We start from the raw sequence: 15837 nt of genomic DNA, 5'->3' as shown, positions 1-15837 counted from the left end.
TTTTCAGTGCTTTCTTTAAATTCTTTTGTCTTTACTGGTTTGTTGTATCAAACAGCTTGTAGTGTGGTGCTTAGTCATAGGTTTTTGAGATCTGTCACACTGGATTTTAGCAGTTTTTCCTTGTTCATACAGGATACGGATAACCATCATCAGGACAAGTCCTTACAGCTAGCTTAGTTTTAGAGACTTTAATTAGACAACCTAATATACATCAGCAAAGCTACTTACTAGCATTAAAGGCAGGATCTGTAAGGCACCTGCTTAGGTATCTCATATTAGAGACATTCAGAACAAAAGTTTTCAAATGCTTTCCTGTGCTTTTACCTATCTATTAGGCTAAAACCTGCTTTATAGCAGTTGAGGAAGAGGAGAGAGTAGGGAAAAGAGAGAGGTAAATTAATTTTTTTTTTTTTCATGTTTACTTTTGTTCTTTAATAGCATCAAGTGAAGAAACTGTTATCTCTTCAATGGGTATTTATTGCACTAAGACTTTTTAAGGTCAGTAGTTCATACAGCAGATCAAATTGATTCTGAGTGCATCACATGTTTTTGTGTTCATTCATTCACAAACTGCTGTGGTATCAGACCAAGACAGTAAGAAGCTCAACAGCCTTGTGCATATATTTAGGATAATGAATTAATATCTGTATTCTGTTGTTACAGGTATTTCATTATGTAGTGTTAAATGCTAGCATGAAGAAGGGTCATAGAAAAAAAGTGTTGTGGTGTTGCCACAATTATTGCAACAGGAACTAAGCTCTAGACTTCTGTTTCAGTGGCCATGTGGTTTTGCAAAATGTATAAAAAATTTATAAGCTCCTTTGAAAATACCTCAGATACCTTGAAAATTTCAAGTCCAAGTTCAGTTCTAGTCCATATACTGGTAACACACATCACTGGTATGGGTAAAAGTGAATAACCAAGTGCTCTAGAAAAAAATAGAACATAGTTGTTTCTGAGAACTTGCAAGTGACAGGTAGTTTACTCTTTAACAGTAACAACTATGGAGTTTTTTTTTAAACTATCATTTCTTATTTTTCATTATTTCTTAATAGAAGGTGTCATCTTTAATGAGCAAAACTGTAGCAAACCTTTCAGCAAAGATAATCCAGGGACTAGTTTCAAGTATTACTACTTAAGAATTACTAGAAGTCACACTGCCTCTTAATCACTTTCATTTGAAAATGCTTTAGTTCTTGAAAATGAGTAGTTCTGACAGTAAAGACTTGGGACCATTTTAACATACAAAATTTTATTTCATTTTCTTCTTAAAAGTTATTTGTAAATACTGGTCCATCCTCTGTACTTACATAAGTAATTTTATTTTTCCTACAGGAAAAGACAGCAGTAAAGTAACTCCACTGTAAATATGCAAGTTCATTTTTAAGGAGTATGCAGGGCACTGTTGTTTCAAGAGGAGCGTGCAAAGACTGGCAGTTCAGCTGCCTGCAAATTTCTGCAATTTGTTTTCTGTTTCTTTTTCATAAAATATTAATGTTTATCCAGAGGTCTAAAATTAAAATATGTACAACTTCAACATGTGTATTCTCACTCTTTAGGGCTTGTTTTTATACATACTGTTAGCCAAAAGTTATTTGTAGATGCTATACAATGTATCTGATTTGAAAACAGTAAACATTTGTAGTGGTTAAGAATTAAGAACATGGGGTTCACCTGAAAACAGTATCTTCTGTTAGAGTAACTAAGTTAGTAGTATTTTTATAACCAGAGTAATTTTCTAATTTAGACAGCCATTTTCTTACCTAATGACTGACATAAATATGAAACTTTCATGCAGTTACAAGCAGCTGTTAGTATGACTTGCCTACAGCGAAAATAGAAGTACAAGAATTACAGAAATAAGTGGAGACAGAGAAGATTAAAAACATTTCTATATATATATCCTAAGTTTCATGTATTGGTTTTGAAATGCAGAACTCTCTTCACAGCTTTTTTGTTAATACATAAAATTCTAAATGACCATAAAATCTACTTCAGGCTTGTGTTTTGGTCATTTATTCTTCAAGGTTCTGTAGTGAAGCTGCTGGCAAAACTAGTGTTCTCAAGAGTGGTTGCAGACTGGCTCAGCTAGGGAAGACAATGTGAAATACATCCATGCGATGCCTCTTTATACATTTTTACTACAGTCAGAACTTACATTAGTGAAGTATTAGTGGCTTTGGAACATAACTTTTTTTCTAAAACCAATTAAGAATATGCAGCTTCTTTTAAAAGAAGATGGTTTTGTTCATCTTTAGGTGTCTGGTATAGTACGAAAGATGAGAACTTACTAAATTGAGGAGGAAGAAAGACAGTTTTTCATGGGAGCTAGAAATAAGTATTCACTAAGATGATCCTAGAGGGTTTATTAGGTTCACTTTACAGCTGGGAATTTGACTGGCTTGCAGAAGAGGCTTGTTTGCCAGCAGCAGTACCAGTGAAGCTTGATGCACGTTTCCTGTTCTTTCAAGAAACAGTATTAAGCTCTGATAGGTTCCGGTGGTGAACAGGAATACAGTAGAATTAAAAATATGTACAGTAACTTTAGATTATTTAACATCATTCATTAAAATTAACCCGTACCTGTTATAACTTGAGACTTACTTTGCATAGCTCCTCTGGTTAATTGCTTAAAAGGCCACAACAATAAAATGGAGATGGCAAAAGCACAAAATTGTTCTAAGAATACAGAGAAATGCAGGAGCATGAATCACATTTTCAGGTAGTGTAACTTCTTTGGGAAACAGTATAAAAAACACAAGAAAAATCATGCATAGCTAACTTCTGGAAAGTATGACAGTGTTAAGTGAGAAAAATGCCTTTTGGGATGTATGAAAACAGTTTATTTGCACAAGCAGCTAATTCATGCAGTTTCAAATTCAAACTTGGATGATTTCCTCTTATTAAAATAATCTGTATGATAATAAAAAGACAATTTAGATCATTTAAGTAAGGTCACAGACAAAACCCAAGACTGAATTAAAAAAAAAACCACAGACTGCAGCAATATAAGCTCAAAATACAGTATAGACTGAGATTACAGCAGAAACTCACTTGAAAGTATTCTGAAAGGGGGAGATAGCTGTTCAGCCATTCTCTATATACAGTCTTCCTTACAGTCAGAAAGTGAAGCACACTGTGCGTTGTGATGGTAACAGATAAAGTAGTGAATGAAATATGGCCACTTCGAGGGCATTTTCAAGTATACTTTGTCAAACTGTATTTTAACCATACAAACTAAAGCAGCAAATTTTCCTTCTTTGAAGCACAGAAGAGGTATGATTTTTTTTTCTGATTCATTTAGAATTCCCAATCTGTATCATTGTGATTTGCAGTAATCTGTTCAAGTTCAGTCCCAGTTACTGTTGAGGGTAGTGGCAAGAACTCTGATTTGTTATTTTGAATAGGTGGTAAGAGGGACAGTAGTGAATTCTGTGTTTGTTCTTTTATCTAGAAAGAAAAACAGTTAAAACAGGGCTGCACAAAAGTCTCCATAAATTTGCATTTGACTTCATTAAAAGCATGTGGAATCAGAGCCATGTTCTTGCATGTTAACAATATTGAAAACAACACGATAAAGGGTTTAGTGTTTCTCACTCCAGAGTAAGTTAAGTTAGTCTTTCAAGACTAATTACATTAGCTATACAGTTACTCTGCTTGAAAGTAATATTATTAATTAACCCTTATTAGTTATGCTGACTTAAGTTAAACCTCAAGGTGAAATGGAGTTACTGTTATGATGTCAATAGTCTATCAATACCATTTTGGTACAAAACCCCAAACTCATCCTACTGTTACAGGATGTTTAACTTAATCCAACTGCAATATTTTGCGGTTTACTTACAGTTGTTTAACAAAATACAGTAAACTCACCTCTTTGAAGAATGTATGTGAAAGCAAACTGCTCGCTGATGGCCTGTATCATAAAATGAAAAATACAATTATATGTTAGATAGCAAAATATGGCTCTTGTAAAATGGGCCAGGCTGACAAATTAATTCAAACTGTGGTATTTCACCCACAGGACAAATGCGAAGCATGAGAATAGTAGCACATAATTCCTACATTCTATGACTCAGATACATTTAGTAGCATCTTCACTGCAAATTATTTTGGAAGACTTTTCCACTTTTCTGCTTAATGAAGAATTCCTCATTCAGAGAAGACAAAATACTGAAAAATATTCTTCAGATTTTTGTGGAGTTTGTTTGTTGCTTTATTTTCCCTTTCACAAAGTGCACTATTAAAAATTAATTTTACTTGTCACAAAGTGTACTCATATTACAAGAAATTCAGGGGTCAGACAACTTTAAAAGTATGGTTCCCTTAACAGACAAGATAATTGTAGTGTTTTGCATAGTACATCTGGACTGAGATACTGTCTTTAACAGTGTTCAAGTAATTACTGTATCCTAAATTGTGGATTATACTTGGTCTTAGATTGAAGCAACAGAAAATTGGTTTTGACCAAGTTACCTTTTCTCAGGGTCCTGCTGCAGACAAAGTTCTACCAAGTTGTGGAAAGCAGGTGAGAATGTTTTGGAAGATGGAATTTGTAGCCTTTCACTGGTCATTGTTCGTGTCATGCTCTCACCAATTCCAGAATCAACACCTGATCGGGAATTCTTCATCCTGGACTCCCCATGGGAAAAGGTATTTATATCCCAAGGGCAATATGTGGGACCTTTCAGCTTTTGCAGCAGCATCTAGTAGAGAGGAATAGCAGTGTAAGAACTCAACAGCTATCCAGACCTATTCAGGCTAATCTGTGAAACTCCAGGAATGAATGAACAATTTGGTCCAGAAAAAGGCATGCATATTTGAAATAATAAAAAGCAGTGACCATTTCAGCAGTAATAGTATTGGGTTATCCAAGTAAAACAAAAAAACTCAAGAGTGTGTTAAAGTAGGGAGTTTAGCATCAAACCTGAGTGCGAGGCATATCTTGAAACGGAACATGTCCATTGGCTAATTCACATGCTGTAATTCCCACACTGTAGATGTCAGACTTCATGTTATACCCAGACAAATCCTGTGAGAAAAACAAAACTCCACTGGATCACTGATGCCATTGAGCGGTGCTGACAAAAATGCAAGCATTTGCTTCAAAGTAAGATTATAATACCCTGTAATCTATACGAGATTGAAGCAATTAAATTGTGCAGAAATCTGATGTTTGTAGTGAAGAAAAGTTTTAGAATCTGTAGTAGTTCCTAGGAAGATCAAGTAAAGAGGTTTAGTACAGCACCACTTTTGTAACAGCTGTAAAATCAGTTTTACAAATTCAGTATATCTATGTCTTTTAAAAAGTTGCAGTTGAACTGCTTCCGTTGCACTTCTACAAGAAGACGTAAGTTAGAAGTTGAATACTTACAGTAACTTTGAATAGGAAAAAACCAAGTGTAATTTACACTAACCTGTCTCAGTACTTCAGGACTCAGCCAAGGGAGCACGGATGTACTAAACTGGGGGAAATCATATATCACCTTTGATTTTTGTCCATTATTAACTAAACTGCAGAGGTTGTTTAAGCCAGAGAGAGAAACCAGCCCATCCCCTGAAATCAGAATGTGGCTAGCTTTAATATTCCTGTAACATAAAGTGGTAAATTTTAGTTACAAGAATTACTCAAAGAACAACTAGACTAGAAAGGCTTTTGTATTTCATTAACACAGGAAGATGCTAGCGTGCAGTTCTATTTAGCAGATTATTTTCATGTTCTTCACTTAGTATGAGTTGACTTTTTAATACAGGCCTAAGAATGAAGAGAGATGATCAACATGAAAAAAAAACCTACAGAAATTGGAGAGAGAATTACCTTCTCTCCAAAGCAGGTAAAGTAAGGAAACTCTTTCTACACCTGATTGTCTTTTGCTTCAAAGAGAAAAAGCCAGGTGTATAATCCCTGTAAGAACTGGTTTTAAATAATGTATTAATGCTGGGTTTTTTTAAGCTTCCACAAACTCGGTTCTGATCTATTACTGAAGAAAACTGCATCTCCACTGTCTGACATAATATATAAAGAAAAACGGAAGAGCTAACACTTAAGCAGAAAAGAGTTTTGAAGTGAAACTAAATTCTTAAACTGGATGCTGTAATCTGATTCTTACCTATTGACATTATCTTACCTGTGAACATAGCCATTCTGGTGCATGTAATTTAATCCTCTGATTGCACCAAACAGAATATTGCCTATCAAAGCTTCACTCATTCCTTCAGGAAAGTAAGTCTTCAGCAGGTGTCTAGCTGAACCTGAAAGTGAAAAAAATAGCTAAGCCTAACAAGTCTTGTTAAATTACTTGTCTATGCTTGCTTCATTGTATACCTTCCTTAAGACCTCTCATCTTTATTTTGACCGTGGTACATCAGGAACAGTTACATGGATGAAACTGATACACCTGTTACGCAAAAATCACAGTCAAATTATGCTTCTGTTAACTGGAAGTGTATGCCAAACCTGTTTTCAACCTCAACAGGCTTTTGGTTGGTGAACTTAAAAGTTGTATAAAGTGAAATTCATCTTCCAGTTACCACGTGTTACCATGGTGTTAGGACTAAGCACAATTTAATGCAGATCAAATACAATTCTTCACTGGGGAGGAACATTATGCACGGAAGACTTCTCTCAATAAATGCTTAAGAAGATTTGTTTCTTCTACAAGACAGGAGATGCTTAAAGCAAAACCTCTAAAGTGCCACACAATCCAAATTGTAGCAGCATTTTTCCCTATTCCAAAAATGCAGTTACCAGTTCTTACCATATGCCATAAATGGGGAGATGACCCAAAGCCAACTACCAGCTGTAAACACTGTCCAAAGCGTCATTATGTTGGGATGCTGGAAAAAGTGGGATAAAACCACTTCGTTCTACACAATGAAATGAAATGAAAGTGGATGTATTAACCACAAGACAACAGTCTTAATAAAAGTCAGTGATCAGTAGAAAGACCTGTTATCTGTGTATCACAGAATCAACCAGGTTGGAAGAGACCTCCAAGATCATCCAGTCTAACCTGCCACCCAGCCCTATCCAATCAACTAGATCATGGCACTAAGTGCCTTATCCAGTCTTTTCTTGAACACCTCCAGGGATGGCAACTCCACCACCTCCCTGGGAAGCCTATTCTAATGACAATGGTATTTATAGCAGGTTGCAGGTTATGTGCCTCTAATTATATTTGTCTGAAGCAAATCCAGTTTGCTCAAAGTCCAGAGTTTTGGTGTTAAATACAGAGTATAGAACAAGTTTCAAAGAAAAATTTGTAGAATTAGATAAGTATGTCTAAAACACTCATCAACTGTTTTCTTCAGAAAGCAACTTCAAATGCCCTGAATTTGCATTCTACTCCTTTGGAGGGAAAATGTGAATGAAATGACTCACTACAAAGACAAAAGCTACCTCTATTTAGTAACTTCATATGTATTCATTACCATCTTTGCATAAATGCTGTTTCTTTACCTGTAAGGCTTTCAAATGCTCTTCTGAGCAATCCTCTAGGTCTGTAATCCTCACAGCAACTTGCATGCCTGTAGGTGTATGCCGTGCAAGGTAGACTGAAGTTAAGTTGTTGAACTTCCTTCCTGAAACCAGAAGTGGCTACCTTAAGATTGGCAATTATAATAATACACCACATCCTTTTTTTCTTTTACAGAGATAATTTTATAGATTTAAAATGGCAGATGATACCAGTATGACCTTTTCTTTAAGAATGTCAAGAACTTAAGTAGTTGCAGCAAAATATATCCATCAAATTAGCTGAAGAACAGCTCTGCTAATTTTAGAACTAGAAGGATTTAAACATTTGTCCATATCAATTATACATAAAAACAAACAACACATTTAACATTTGTTAGCATATGCATAGGCATACAAAGTAGGATTCAGGGCAGCCATACTTAGAACAACCAACTCAGGTAGCTAAGTGACCAGACAAAATGTTATTTAATGCTGTATTTATTGCACCATATCACATTTATCTTATCCCTTAAAATAAGTGATTTGTGAAACATGCGCAATGCTCTGTGCTTTTCTCAACTAAACACAACACAAGAATAGTTCTAGTCAGCTGAAAATACATCTTCCAAACTAGTTATTCACTGCAATAACCTATTGAGAGCATGCATCCACAGGAACAAGAAAGATTTTAAGGTACACTTAGGTTACCTATTTCCAGCTGGAGTTCATAGTGAGAGACATTAGAAGTGCACAATACCATTTCATTCTTTCGTGTAGATGGAGGAATCCAGGCTAGATCAGAATCAGCCTAACAGTGAGGAAAAACAGTTCTCAAAATTACTAATTTTAAAACATTTGTATGTTTTAAGAATTTACATGTTTAAAATTAACACAGCAATATAATTAATTAGAATGCTAAGATCAAGTACTCAAGTCAGAATATTCAAACTGGTGCTCTTACCATTACACTGTGACTACTTTTATAACTTACTGATTTTGTGCGTATGAGCATTTAAAAACTGGTATGAGATTAAAAGTAACACTTAGTTACCCTGTAGTCTAATTTCAAACTGGAAGCCTCTATGTGCTGTGGTTATTGTTGCTGTTAACATTTTAAGGAATGCCCTCTGATGAAATTAATTTGAATATGTATCAGCTTTGTGTTTTACACTGCTAGTTAATGTTTCCATTCTCTTCTTACCAGGCATTCATGGATGCTACTCTGAGATGGCTCTTCTGGTCCGATTGGTTCAACTGGTGTACGTAGAATACAGGAACAGTCCTTGACAACAGAAACCAATGAATGATAGTCAAGTTGCTGAGATGTACTACATGCCAGTGGGAAAACATCAAAAGTGGCCCACATAAGCAGGAGTTCAGAAAGTTTTCTGCTACAAGTCAGTGAAGCAAGAGGTTAAAAAACAGCATAGGATCACAGGATGTCAGGGGTTGGAAGAGACCCAAAGAGATCATTAAGTCTAACTCTCCTGCCAGAGCAGGGCCATACAGCCTAACTCAGGTCACAGAGGAACGCATCCAGATGGGCCTTGAAAGTCTCAAGAGGAGACTCCACAGCCTCTCTGGGGACCTCTGTCACCCTTACAGTAAAGTTCCCCCTTATGTTGAGGTGGAACCTCCTGTGCTGCAGCTTGCATAGCATACATGGCAAGAGAAGAGATATTAAACAGCCTCCTTCACTGAAAGTTGACACAACAAAGTTTAAACATGTCAGCACTGTGGAAATCAAGAAACAGATTTCAGCAGAAGGTATGACTGAGTAGCAAGGTACAACTGCCAAAAACTTTTAAATACAAACTTACCAAACAAGACATGGAACTACTTTAGATGAGAGAAAAGGTCACATACACCCATTTATCCTAGAGAAATTAAAGTAGCAATGTAAGATTGTACATAAACCTGTGATAAATAGAAGCCTCTTTGCTCACAACTGTGGGGCATTCCTCTCAACACACACATGGGTTCAGAGATCCGATTACCACTTTTCAACAAGCAATTTAATTCCAAGTTAACTGCGTAAGTGCAGAATGCAAAATGGAACAGATTCATGAATCTCTGGCAGTTTGTAGGAAAAGAAGTAATTGTTGTTTTAAAGGAGCACAGGTCTGCTAGTCAGATCTCAGCTCAGCTGTGTACAGCTGAACTAGCTCACAAAAAAAGCCAGAAGTGCACTTTAGATTTCACAAACGAGAGTGGAAATATTACTGGACAAGAATGAAGTGAAAAAAACCAAACCAAACAAACCAAAACAAACCACGTTACAAAAAACCCAAACCAAGCAAACAAAACCCCAAAACAAATCACACCACCCAAGGAGCAGAACCAACTCAGATAATTTTCATTTTACTTAGGCTACAGAATCAGCATTCAAACTCCCTCAGAAATGAGTCAATCTGAAAGCTAGTAAGGAAAAAGACATCACTGTTTATAGAAGCATACATCTAGGTCTTTAGAAGCGTATCAAAGCTTCTAAAGTGAAGACTGGTACTAGCTAATTTACTTTAGTTACAAGCAAGTCTTCTACCATGATGAATTCTACTTGGTGATTGACTTAAGTCTGCTACATAAGGTAGCTAAGTATGTTAATATGATGTGTTAGCATGTAATTACTGCTTGAAAGTGGAAAATTATGAAGGCCTATATCAGGAACTGATAATTTTATTTATCAAGGAGCTTGATTATATCCCATGTTTAAATTGTGCATGCAATTTAATCAAGGTAGCCACCACCCTGTCCACTACTGAATATCCAAAGCCACTCCTAATCCTTAGTATTTCTACCCTGAAAGTCCGTTCAAAGAAATACTGCAACTCCTTATCAAAGATGAAAAACTGAGAAAAAAAGAGATCCTCAGTAGGTATTGGGCACCTTCAGAGGATCAGAACTTGACTTACCCAACTTCACTGAGGAAGTCTGTAGCAGAGCAGGAAAAAAGAAAATCCAGCAGGTGCCTCAAGATACTGGTCAGCGCTGTAATGGGTACAGCATCTTTCTATCTGGAAAGGAGACACCTCGTTCCACTATGCAAGATAATTTATTCTGCTGCACGGAATACAAACCCACAAAAGCTAAGTTGAAGAATAACACCTTAACTATGTTACACTGAAGTCAGAGCCTTGTAGAATTTTTTCAGAAGAGTATTGTCAGCCATCAGAAACATGGCATGATCCACATTTGCTCAAATGACATTATAAACATTGTATTTTTAATTTTCTTACGTAGCTTAACATTTTCCCCCCTTCAACCTGCTTCTGGATCATTTCCCTACGTGTTTGTGTTTGCTTGTTTCCAGATTTTCCCTTCTGTATCGCAGGCAATTCTTTTGCACTTTAGTGACAGTGTTTGCACTGTTGAACTGACAAGTTCATCCCAGCTTAATAATAGCTTCAGATGCGGCGAACAATTCAGGGAAGACAAACACGAAAACGTGCCTGTGACCTGGCAGAAGGCCAGGTATCGCGAAAACACGATGAAGTGCTTCTACCGGCGCTGGGCTGCAGGTCCTGCTTCAGCGCCTGGAGTGACTGAGGAGGTGCTGAAACGCCTATCTCCAGTTAAATGATCCGTCCGTGACACAAGTAACGGGATGTCAAAAAACAAAGCCCCGTAGACTATCCCGGGAGGGCTCCTCACTTCTCCGTCAGACTTGTACCTTGATTTTCCCCCGATGCCCCCGTCTCCTTCCGCGCCAGACGGCCGTCACCGGCGTCTCCGCCTCCCTCTGACCCCCCGCGGCGGCGAAGACAGGGCTGCGCCCCTGCCAGAGCGACGGCTGCGGCGCCGATTCCTACTGCCGACTCCCGAGCTCGACATGCGTCGTTCTCCACTTCCCGGTCTGCCCGGTTTCGCCCGCAGCGAGGCTAACGGCACAGCTGGCCCAGAGCCCCCGCGGCCCAGGCACGGCTGAAGAGCCTCAAGGGCAGGCAGCGCCCGCTTCTACTCCCTGCCGCCGGAGCCCAGAGTCAGGGCCGGCGCGGCCGCCGAGCACACCCACCAGTCAAAAGCCCCTCCCTGTGCCCTCGCAGAGCCGCTAGAGGTGGGGGAGGCTGCCCGGCGCATCGTGGAGCATGTCATTGGGGCGGGCAGCCCCTCGGCGCCGCGTGGCGAGCCGGGGACTGTAGTTCTGGGGCGGGAGTTGGGCGGATACAATTGGGGTCCTTCCTCAGTCGAGGCTTTATTGCCGCCCGTCCGCCTCGGGCGGCGGGGACAGCCGGAGGAAGCGCAGGGCAGGTAAGAGGTGCTGTGCGCTGATTCGGGGTGGTTTTATCTCCTCAGGTTACTTAGCGAGGTCCCCATTTCTGCCCCTCACATGAATCCTTTCCGAGCCGCGTCTTTTCTTCCTTAGGGCCGGTCCCCACTGGGGCGTGGCGTCACCCAGACTCTCCTCGGACGCTCGCTGTGCCTGCCGCAGGCTGTTGAGGCGCACCGGGCCGCGGCGGGCGTGTGGCGGCCTCCGTGCGGTTGTTTGGCGCGGGAACGCGGGCTCTGAGCGTGAGGCGCTGTTGTGGGCGGGCTGCGTTGTCCCGTGCGGCGTACCCTGAGCGGAAGGGAGAGCCGAATTAATCTGCCTTGCTTGTGTTGTAGCAGACAATGCTCTCTTCACAGTGATAATGCTGATAAATAGAAAGCTAAGCTTTATCCGTTCAGTGTATGTGCTTAAGATTGCTCAAGCTGTAGGCTGTGGCTGCGAATGGTGGCTGTGTCTGCTGGCTTGGTGATTGGTGTGACCTTCAGCGTGTTCGACAGTTCCTTCCTGCGTTACAAGTACCCATAATCGTATGGGCTGTCCTGGAAGGCTTCTGTCACTGCTCTTAGAAGCACAACTGATGACATTTCGGTTGTGGCCCTGTTTATCTATAGATTTGAGGCCAAGGAGGTTTTGGCTTCTGTCAGCGTTTTAATCACAGCATTTCTGATCAGATGATTAAACTGTAGTAAGTGTCAGCAAATGACTTCTTTCAGCTGCCCTAGTGAGAAAGTGTTATATGGAGTTGTATCCATGTATTTTTGTTTATTTCATACAATCTTCAGTTGTAGGCTGTTACCTGGGTGCATATTTTTGGCGATGTTTCAAATTATTGTTGACTGTCAGAGTCTAATGCGAAAAGTATAACAAGGCAACACGGGTTTGCTTTCAGATACTGTCTTGCAAAAGATGTATTTCCGAGTAAAAATAGATAGACTTCTCTCTAATTACAGCTGTAACACTGAAGCCAACATTTTAAAAATCCAGTATTTGAAATTTTCAACTCTCTAGTGGTGTCATCTGTTACAGTGGTATCAATTTATCGAATTTCTGCATGAGTATCTGAAAGTGTGACTTAAAGAGCAGAATGCTGGAAAATGACAGACTTGATAGAACGTTTTGTGGTTTGCCTCTAACAGAGGGCATGTTGAGATGAATATTGTGCAGTAGGAGTGCTTTCTTTCAGGAAGGATAAACATGATTCACTGACTGGGTTTCCAGGAAGATGCAAAAAATAGCATTTTCACAGAGATGTTTGTAGAAGAGATGACAGATCCTTTTATCTAAGTAGGTTGCTAGTGATAATGGGGTGCTGAGTCATATAGATCAGTCTGGTTTATTCTAATAAATACCAAATTCTAACTGTTAAAATGCTGGGGTATATATTAGCAAACCATTTCCTTACGTGGATTCAGCTTTGAATAAGGCTTGAAAGCCTTAAAGATTTCACTTAAGCTCAAGTATGCTTTATAGAGAACAAGATTTCAGTTCTAAAAGGAGCCTCTAACAATGTCATTAACGAAGTAGCAGCACAGTACTTGCCTTGAGCATATATCGCATTTTTGTACTCTAACCTACAAATACTCAATTCATGACAGTTCTTTTATTCTCTGAAAACAGATTATTTGCCCTCTAGTCCTAACATTGCTTGCATGTGTTCATTATTTCTTGTATGTAGACATGTAGACTTTTTCTTCTGGAAGAAAGTCTATGCATTTACAGAAAAGAACTGGGAATTAATAAAATTTGATACAAGTATTTAATCTGGGTAGCATTCATCATTTTGGATGAAGTTTGACTTAATTTACGCATAAGTTGATTTTATACTGTGTGCTAGGGCTGATGTAGACAACCTCCAAGCATGTAGGACTTAAAATCTTGATTATCAGACTGTGATATCTGAGAGTATATGTGTATACACATATATACTCTTCAGTTTATAAGTATGTATATATGTGTATGGTAGTTTGGCTACTGAAGGAAAATATGGATTACTGTAAATGACTGACAAGAAAAAAATAGTCTAGCCTGATCTAGCTCTGGATGATTAGGATGAGGGAGCCACTGTGATCAGCTTTGACTCCCGTGATATTCATCATCCTCTAAGAGATGTCTTCCAGCTTCCCCTCTGAAGCCTTACCCTCCTCAAATTAAAAACATTCCAGGAAATATGTGGGATTTCAATTTTGTTTTCTTACAGTTTCTTTCTTACACTGTAATGTTTTTGCTTAAAGATTTGAGCCAGTTTGCCTTATTACACTTCTTATAAGGGTTGCATTGACATACTCTGACATGTTTTTTCCCTTACATGTGAGAAGCACAAGCACTAGGTAGGTTTCTGTGGGGATAGTAATGACTGAAAATAGCAGATGTTAGGCACACAGCAAGTGTTGTGATAGACAAAGTTTATGTTCACATAGATTGGTTTTCCGTATATAGTCCTTTGTTTTTCATGTCATGCTATGCAGTGTTGAAGTTTGGCTTCTGCCTCTGAGCACTAGTCCCAGGAATGTTTTGGCAGCAATTCAGTATAGTCATGTTTGCTGTAAGAATAGAACTGTATCCTAAGCTTTGAAATGCAAAATGTGTTTTTTGTTATTTGAATGGCTTGACACCATTCAAATTTTAGTGGTGGAGAGAGAACTGCTTGCTCTATGTGGTGAGAATTTTAGTGGTGGAGAGAGAATTACTTGATGTAATTTTAAAAATTATTATTAAATTGTGTATTTATGTAGCAGTACAATTCAGTATCCCAGAATAATTCAGTTGGCTTTCTTTTGGAAGATGAATGTGGCCTTCCCTTTTAATCGAGTTAGAATATTGTTTGTTGAAGTTGTTTGTTATATTGTTATAGTCTGATGTCTTGCATGCTGTAATTGTACAGAGGAGCAGCTCTAGTTTAGTATTTCCAAGTGCTTGTGGGGAGTCAACTGCTCTCACCAAGCAGAAAACCAGCAGGGAGTCACCATCCCTGGAGGTGTTTAGAAGGAGGCTGGATGAGGCACTTAGTGCCATGGTTTAGGTAATTAGAAGGTGTTAGGTGATAGGTTGAACTTAATGATCTCGAAGTTTTTTTCCAACCTGGTTGATTCCGAGTTTTGAGTTTGAATGTTGTCAAATAGATGCTAATATTTTGAATATGTTTTAAACTTTTTATGCACAAGAAATGACATACGTTTGTTTATCTATGATTTCCAGTTGTAAAAGCAACTAATTTCACCTTTCTGAGAATTAATATTTGAATTAGAGCTCTCTAGAGGTAGAATGTCTCCAGAATTACATCGTGAATAAGATGGCACAACTGTCTTTTTGCATCCATCTTGAATTGTTAAAAATAGTAGTTAAAAAGATAAGAATAACTACAACTTTTCTAAGGCTTTGCTCAATATTACTTTTACAAGTCAAACTTAGCTGAGATCCTCTCAATCACTGAAGGAAAAAAAATCAATGAAATCTGTCGTGTGGTCAGGAGAACCTTTTGTCTCTTTACTACTAAAGTAAAAGAATATTTCAGAGTTTTAGTGGGTTAATGGAATGTGTGGTTCCTCTTCCTTTAGTTTTTCTTTTTTTAACCTATGCACTATGACACCATACCACTTATGAGAAATGCACATCGACTGTCTTCTAGTGTTTATAACATATTTTTGTAGCCTGCCCTATTTTTTTCTTTTGTTGTTGGTTATGCTTCAATTTTTGCACAGTTTGTAACATTGGTAAGCAGTAAGACTTCTGCTTGGGCTCTGAAAGTTCTCCATACTTTTTAGAATATTTCTTGGTTTTGCCTTTCTTCTTGAGTTTCTTTTCATTTTCCACACAGATGATCTAGCAAACCTCAGAGCAATTTGGATTTTGGGGGCAAATGCAAAAGGCCTAGGAGTAGTTCTCAGTTTTACAAGTGGCCTTTTTCTTAATGTGCTACATGTGCTCCTGGTTTTAGATTACTGTTTCAAGCCACATAATAGTTTAAATGTGAAACACACATCATGGAATAAAATTTACTGAGCACAGAAATACACAGGTAGGTAGGTGTATACAAAATGTGGACTGATACTTCCATTTCTCTTGAGCCTTCCTTAAAGCAAGCCTTCTGAGAGCACCACTCCTACACATAGGCTGT

General features: G+C 38.4%; 2 protein-coding genes across 5 annotated transcripts in view; one reads left to right on the top strand and one right to left on the bottom strand.

Annotated features, from left to right (window-relative positions):
- Positions 1-456: 456 nt before the first annotated feature.
- On the bottom strand, positions 457-11524 carry STRADB (STE20 related adaptor beta). Of its 3 annotated transcripts, none has more exons than XM_064160815.1 (12): positions 10369-11524; positions 9277-9333; positions 8658-8738; positions 8165-8264; positions 7460-7581; positions 6759-6867; positions 6129-6252; positions 5418-5589; positions 4928-5032; positions 4477-4706; positions 3874-3916; positions 457-928 (listed from the first exon to the last, which is right to left on the bottom strand). In XM_064160815.1, the coding sequence occupies exons 2-12, from the start codon at positions 9286-9288 to the stop codon at positions 869-871; spliced, it is 1158 nt and encodes a 385-aa protein (XP_064016885.1). In that variant the 5' UTR covers positions 9289-9333; positions 10369-11524; the 3' UTR covers positions 457-868. The 3 variants fall into 3 exon arrangements, with proteins under 3 accessions (XP_064016885.1, XP_064016875.1, XP_064016894.1); XM_064160805.1 differs by lacking the exon at positions 457-928 and adding an exon at positions 1236-3450; XM_064160824.1 differs by lacking the exons at positions 457-928; positions 9277-9333 and adding an exon at positions 1236-3450.
- A 13-nt stretch (positions 11525-11537) lies between these two features.
- TRAK2 (trafficking kinesin protein 2) overlaps positions 11538-15837 on the top strand; it is a 28077-nt gene continuing 23777 nt past the window's right edge. For both annotated transcript variants that reach the window (XM_064160784.1, XM_064160793.1), the window contains exon 1: positions 11538-11704. The gene's annotated coding sequence lies outside the window, so the exon portion shown is untranslated. The remainder of the gene's footprint in view (positions 11705-15837) is intronic.

This window comes from Pogoniulus pusillus, chromosome 2 (genome assembly GCF_015220805.1).
Source record: "Pogoniulus pusillus isolate bPogPus1 chromosome 2, bPogPus1.pri, whole genome shotgun sequence".
Lineage (NCBI taxonomy): Eukaryota > Metazoa > Chordata > Aves > Piciformes > Lybiidae > Pogoniulus > Pogoniulus pusillus.
Note: the sequence above shows the minus strand (reverse complement) of the source record. Positions and strands in the feature narration are given on the sequence as shown.

Bases quoted from the DNA above. Each gene is read 5' to 3' on its own strand.
- STRADB (XM_064160805.1), bottom strand. The intron at 7,582-8,164 runs GTAACCTAAGTG...TTCTGGTTTCAG, and splicing joins TGAACTCCAGCTGGAAATAG to GAAGGAAGTTCAACAACTTA. The intron at 6,868-7,459 runs GTAAAGAAACAG...TTCATTGTGTAG, and splicing joins AGCATTTGAAAGCCTTACAG to AACGAAGTGGTTTTATCCCA.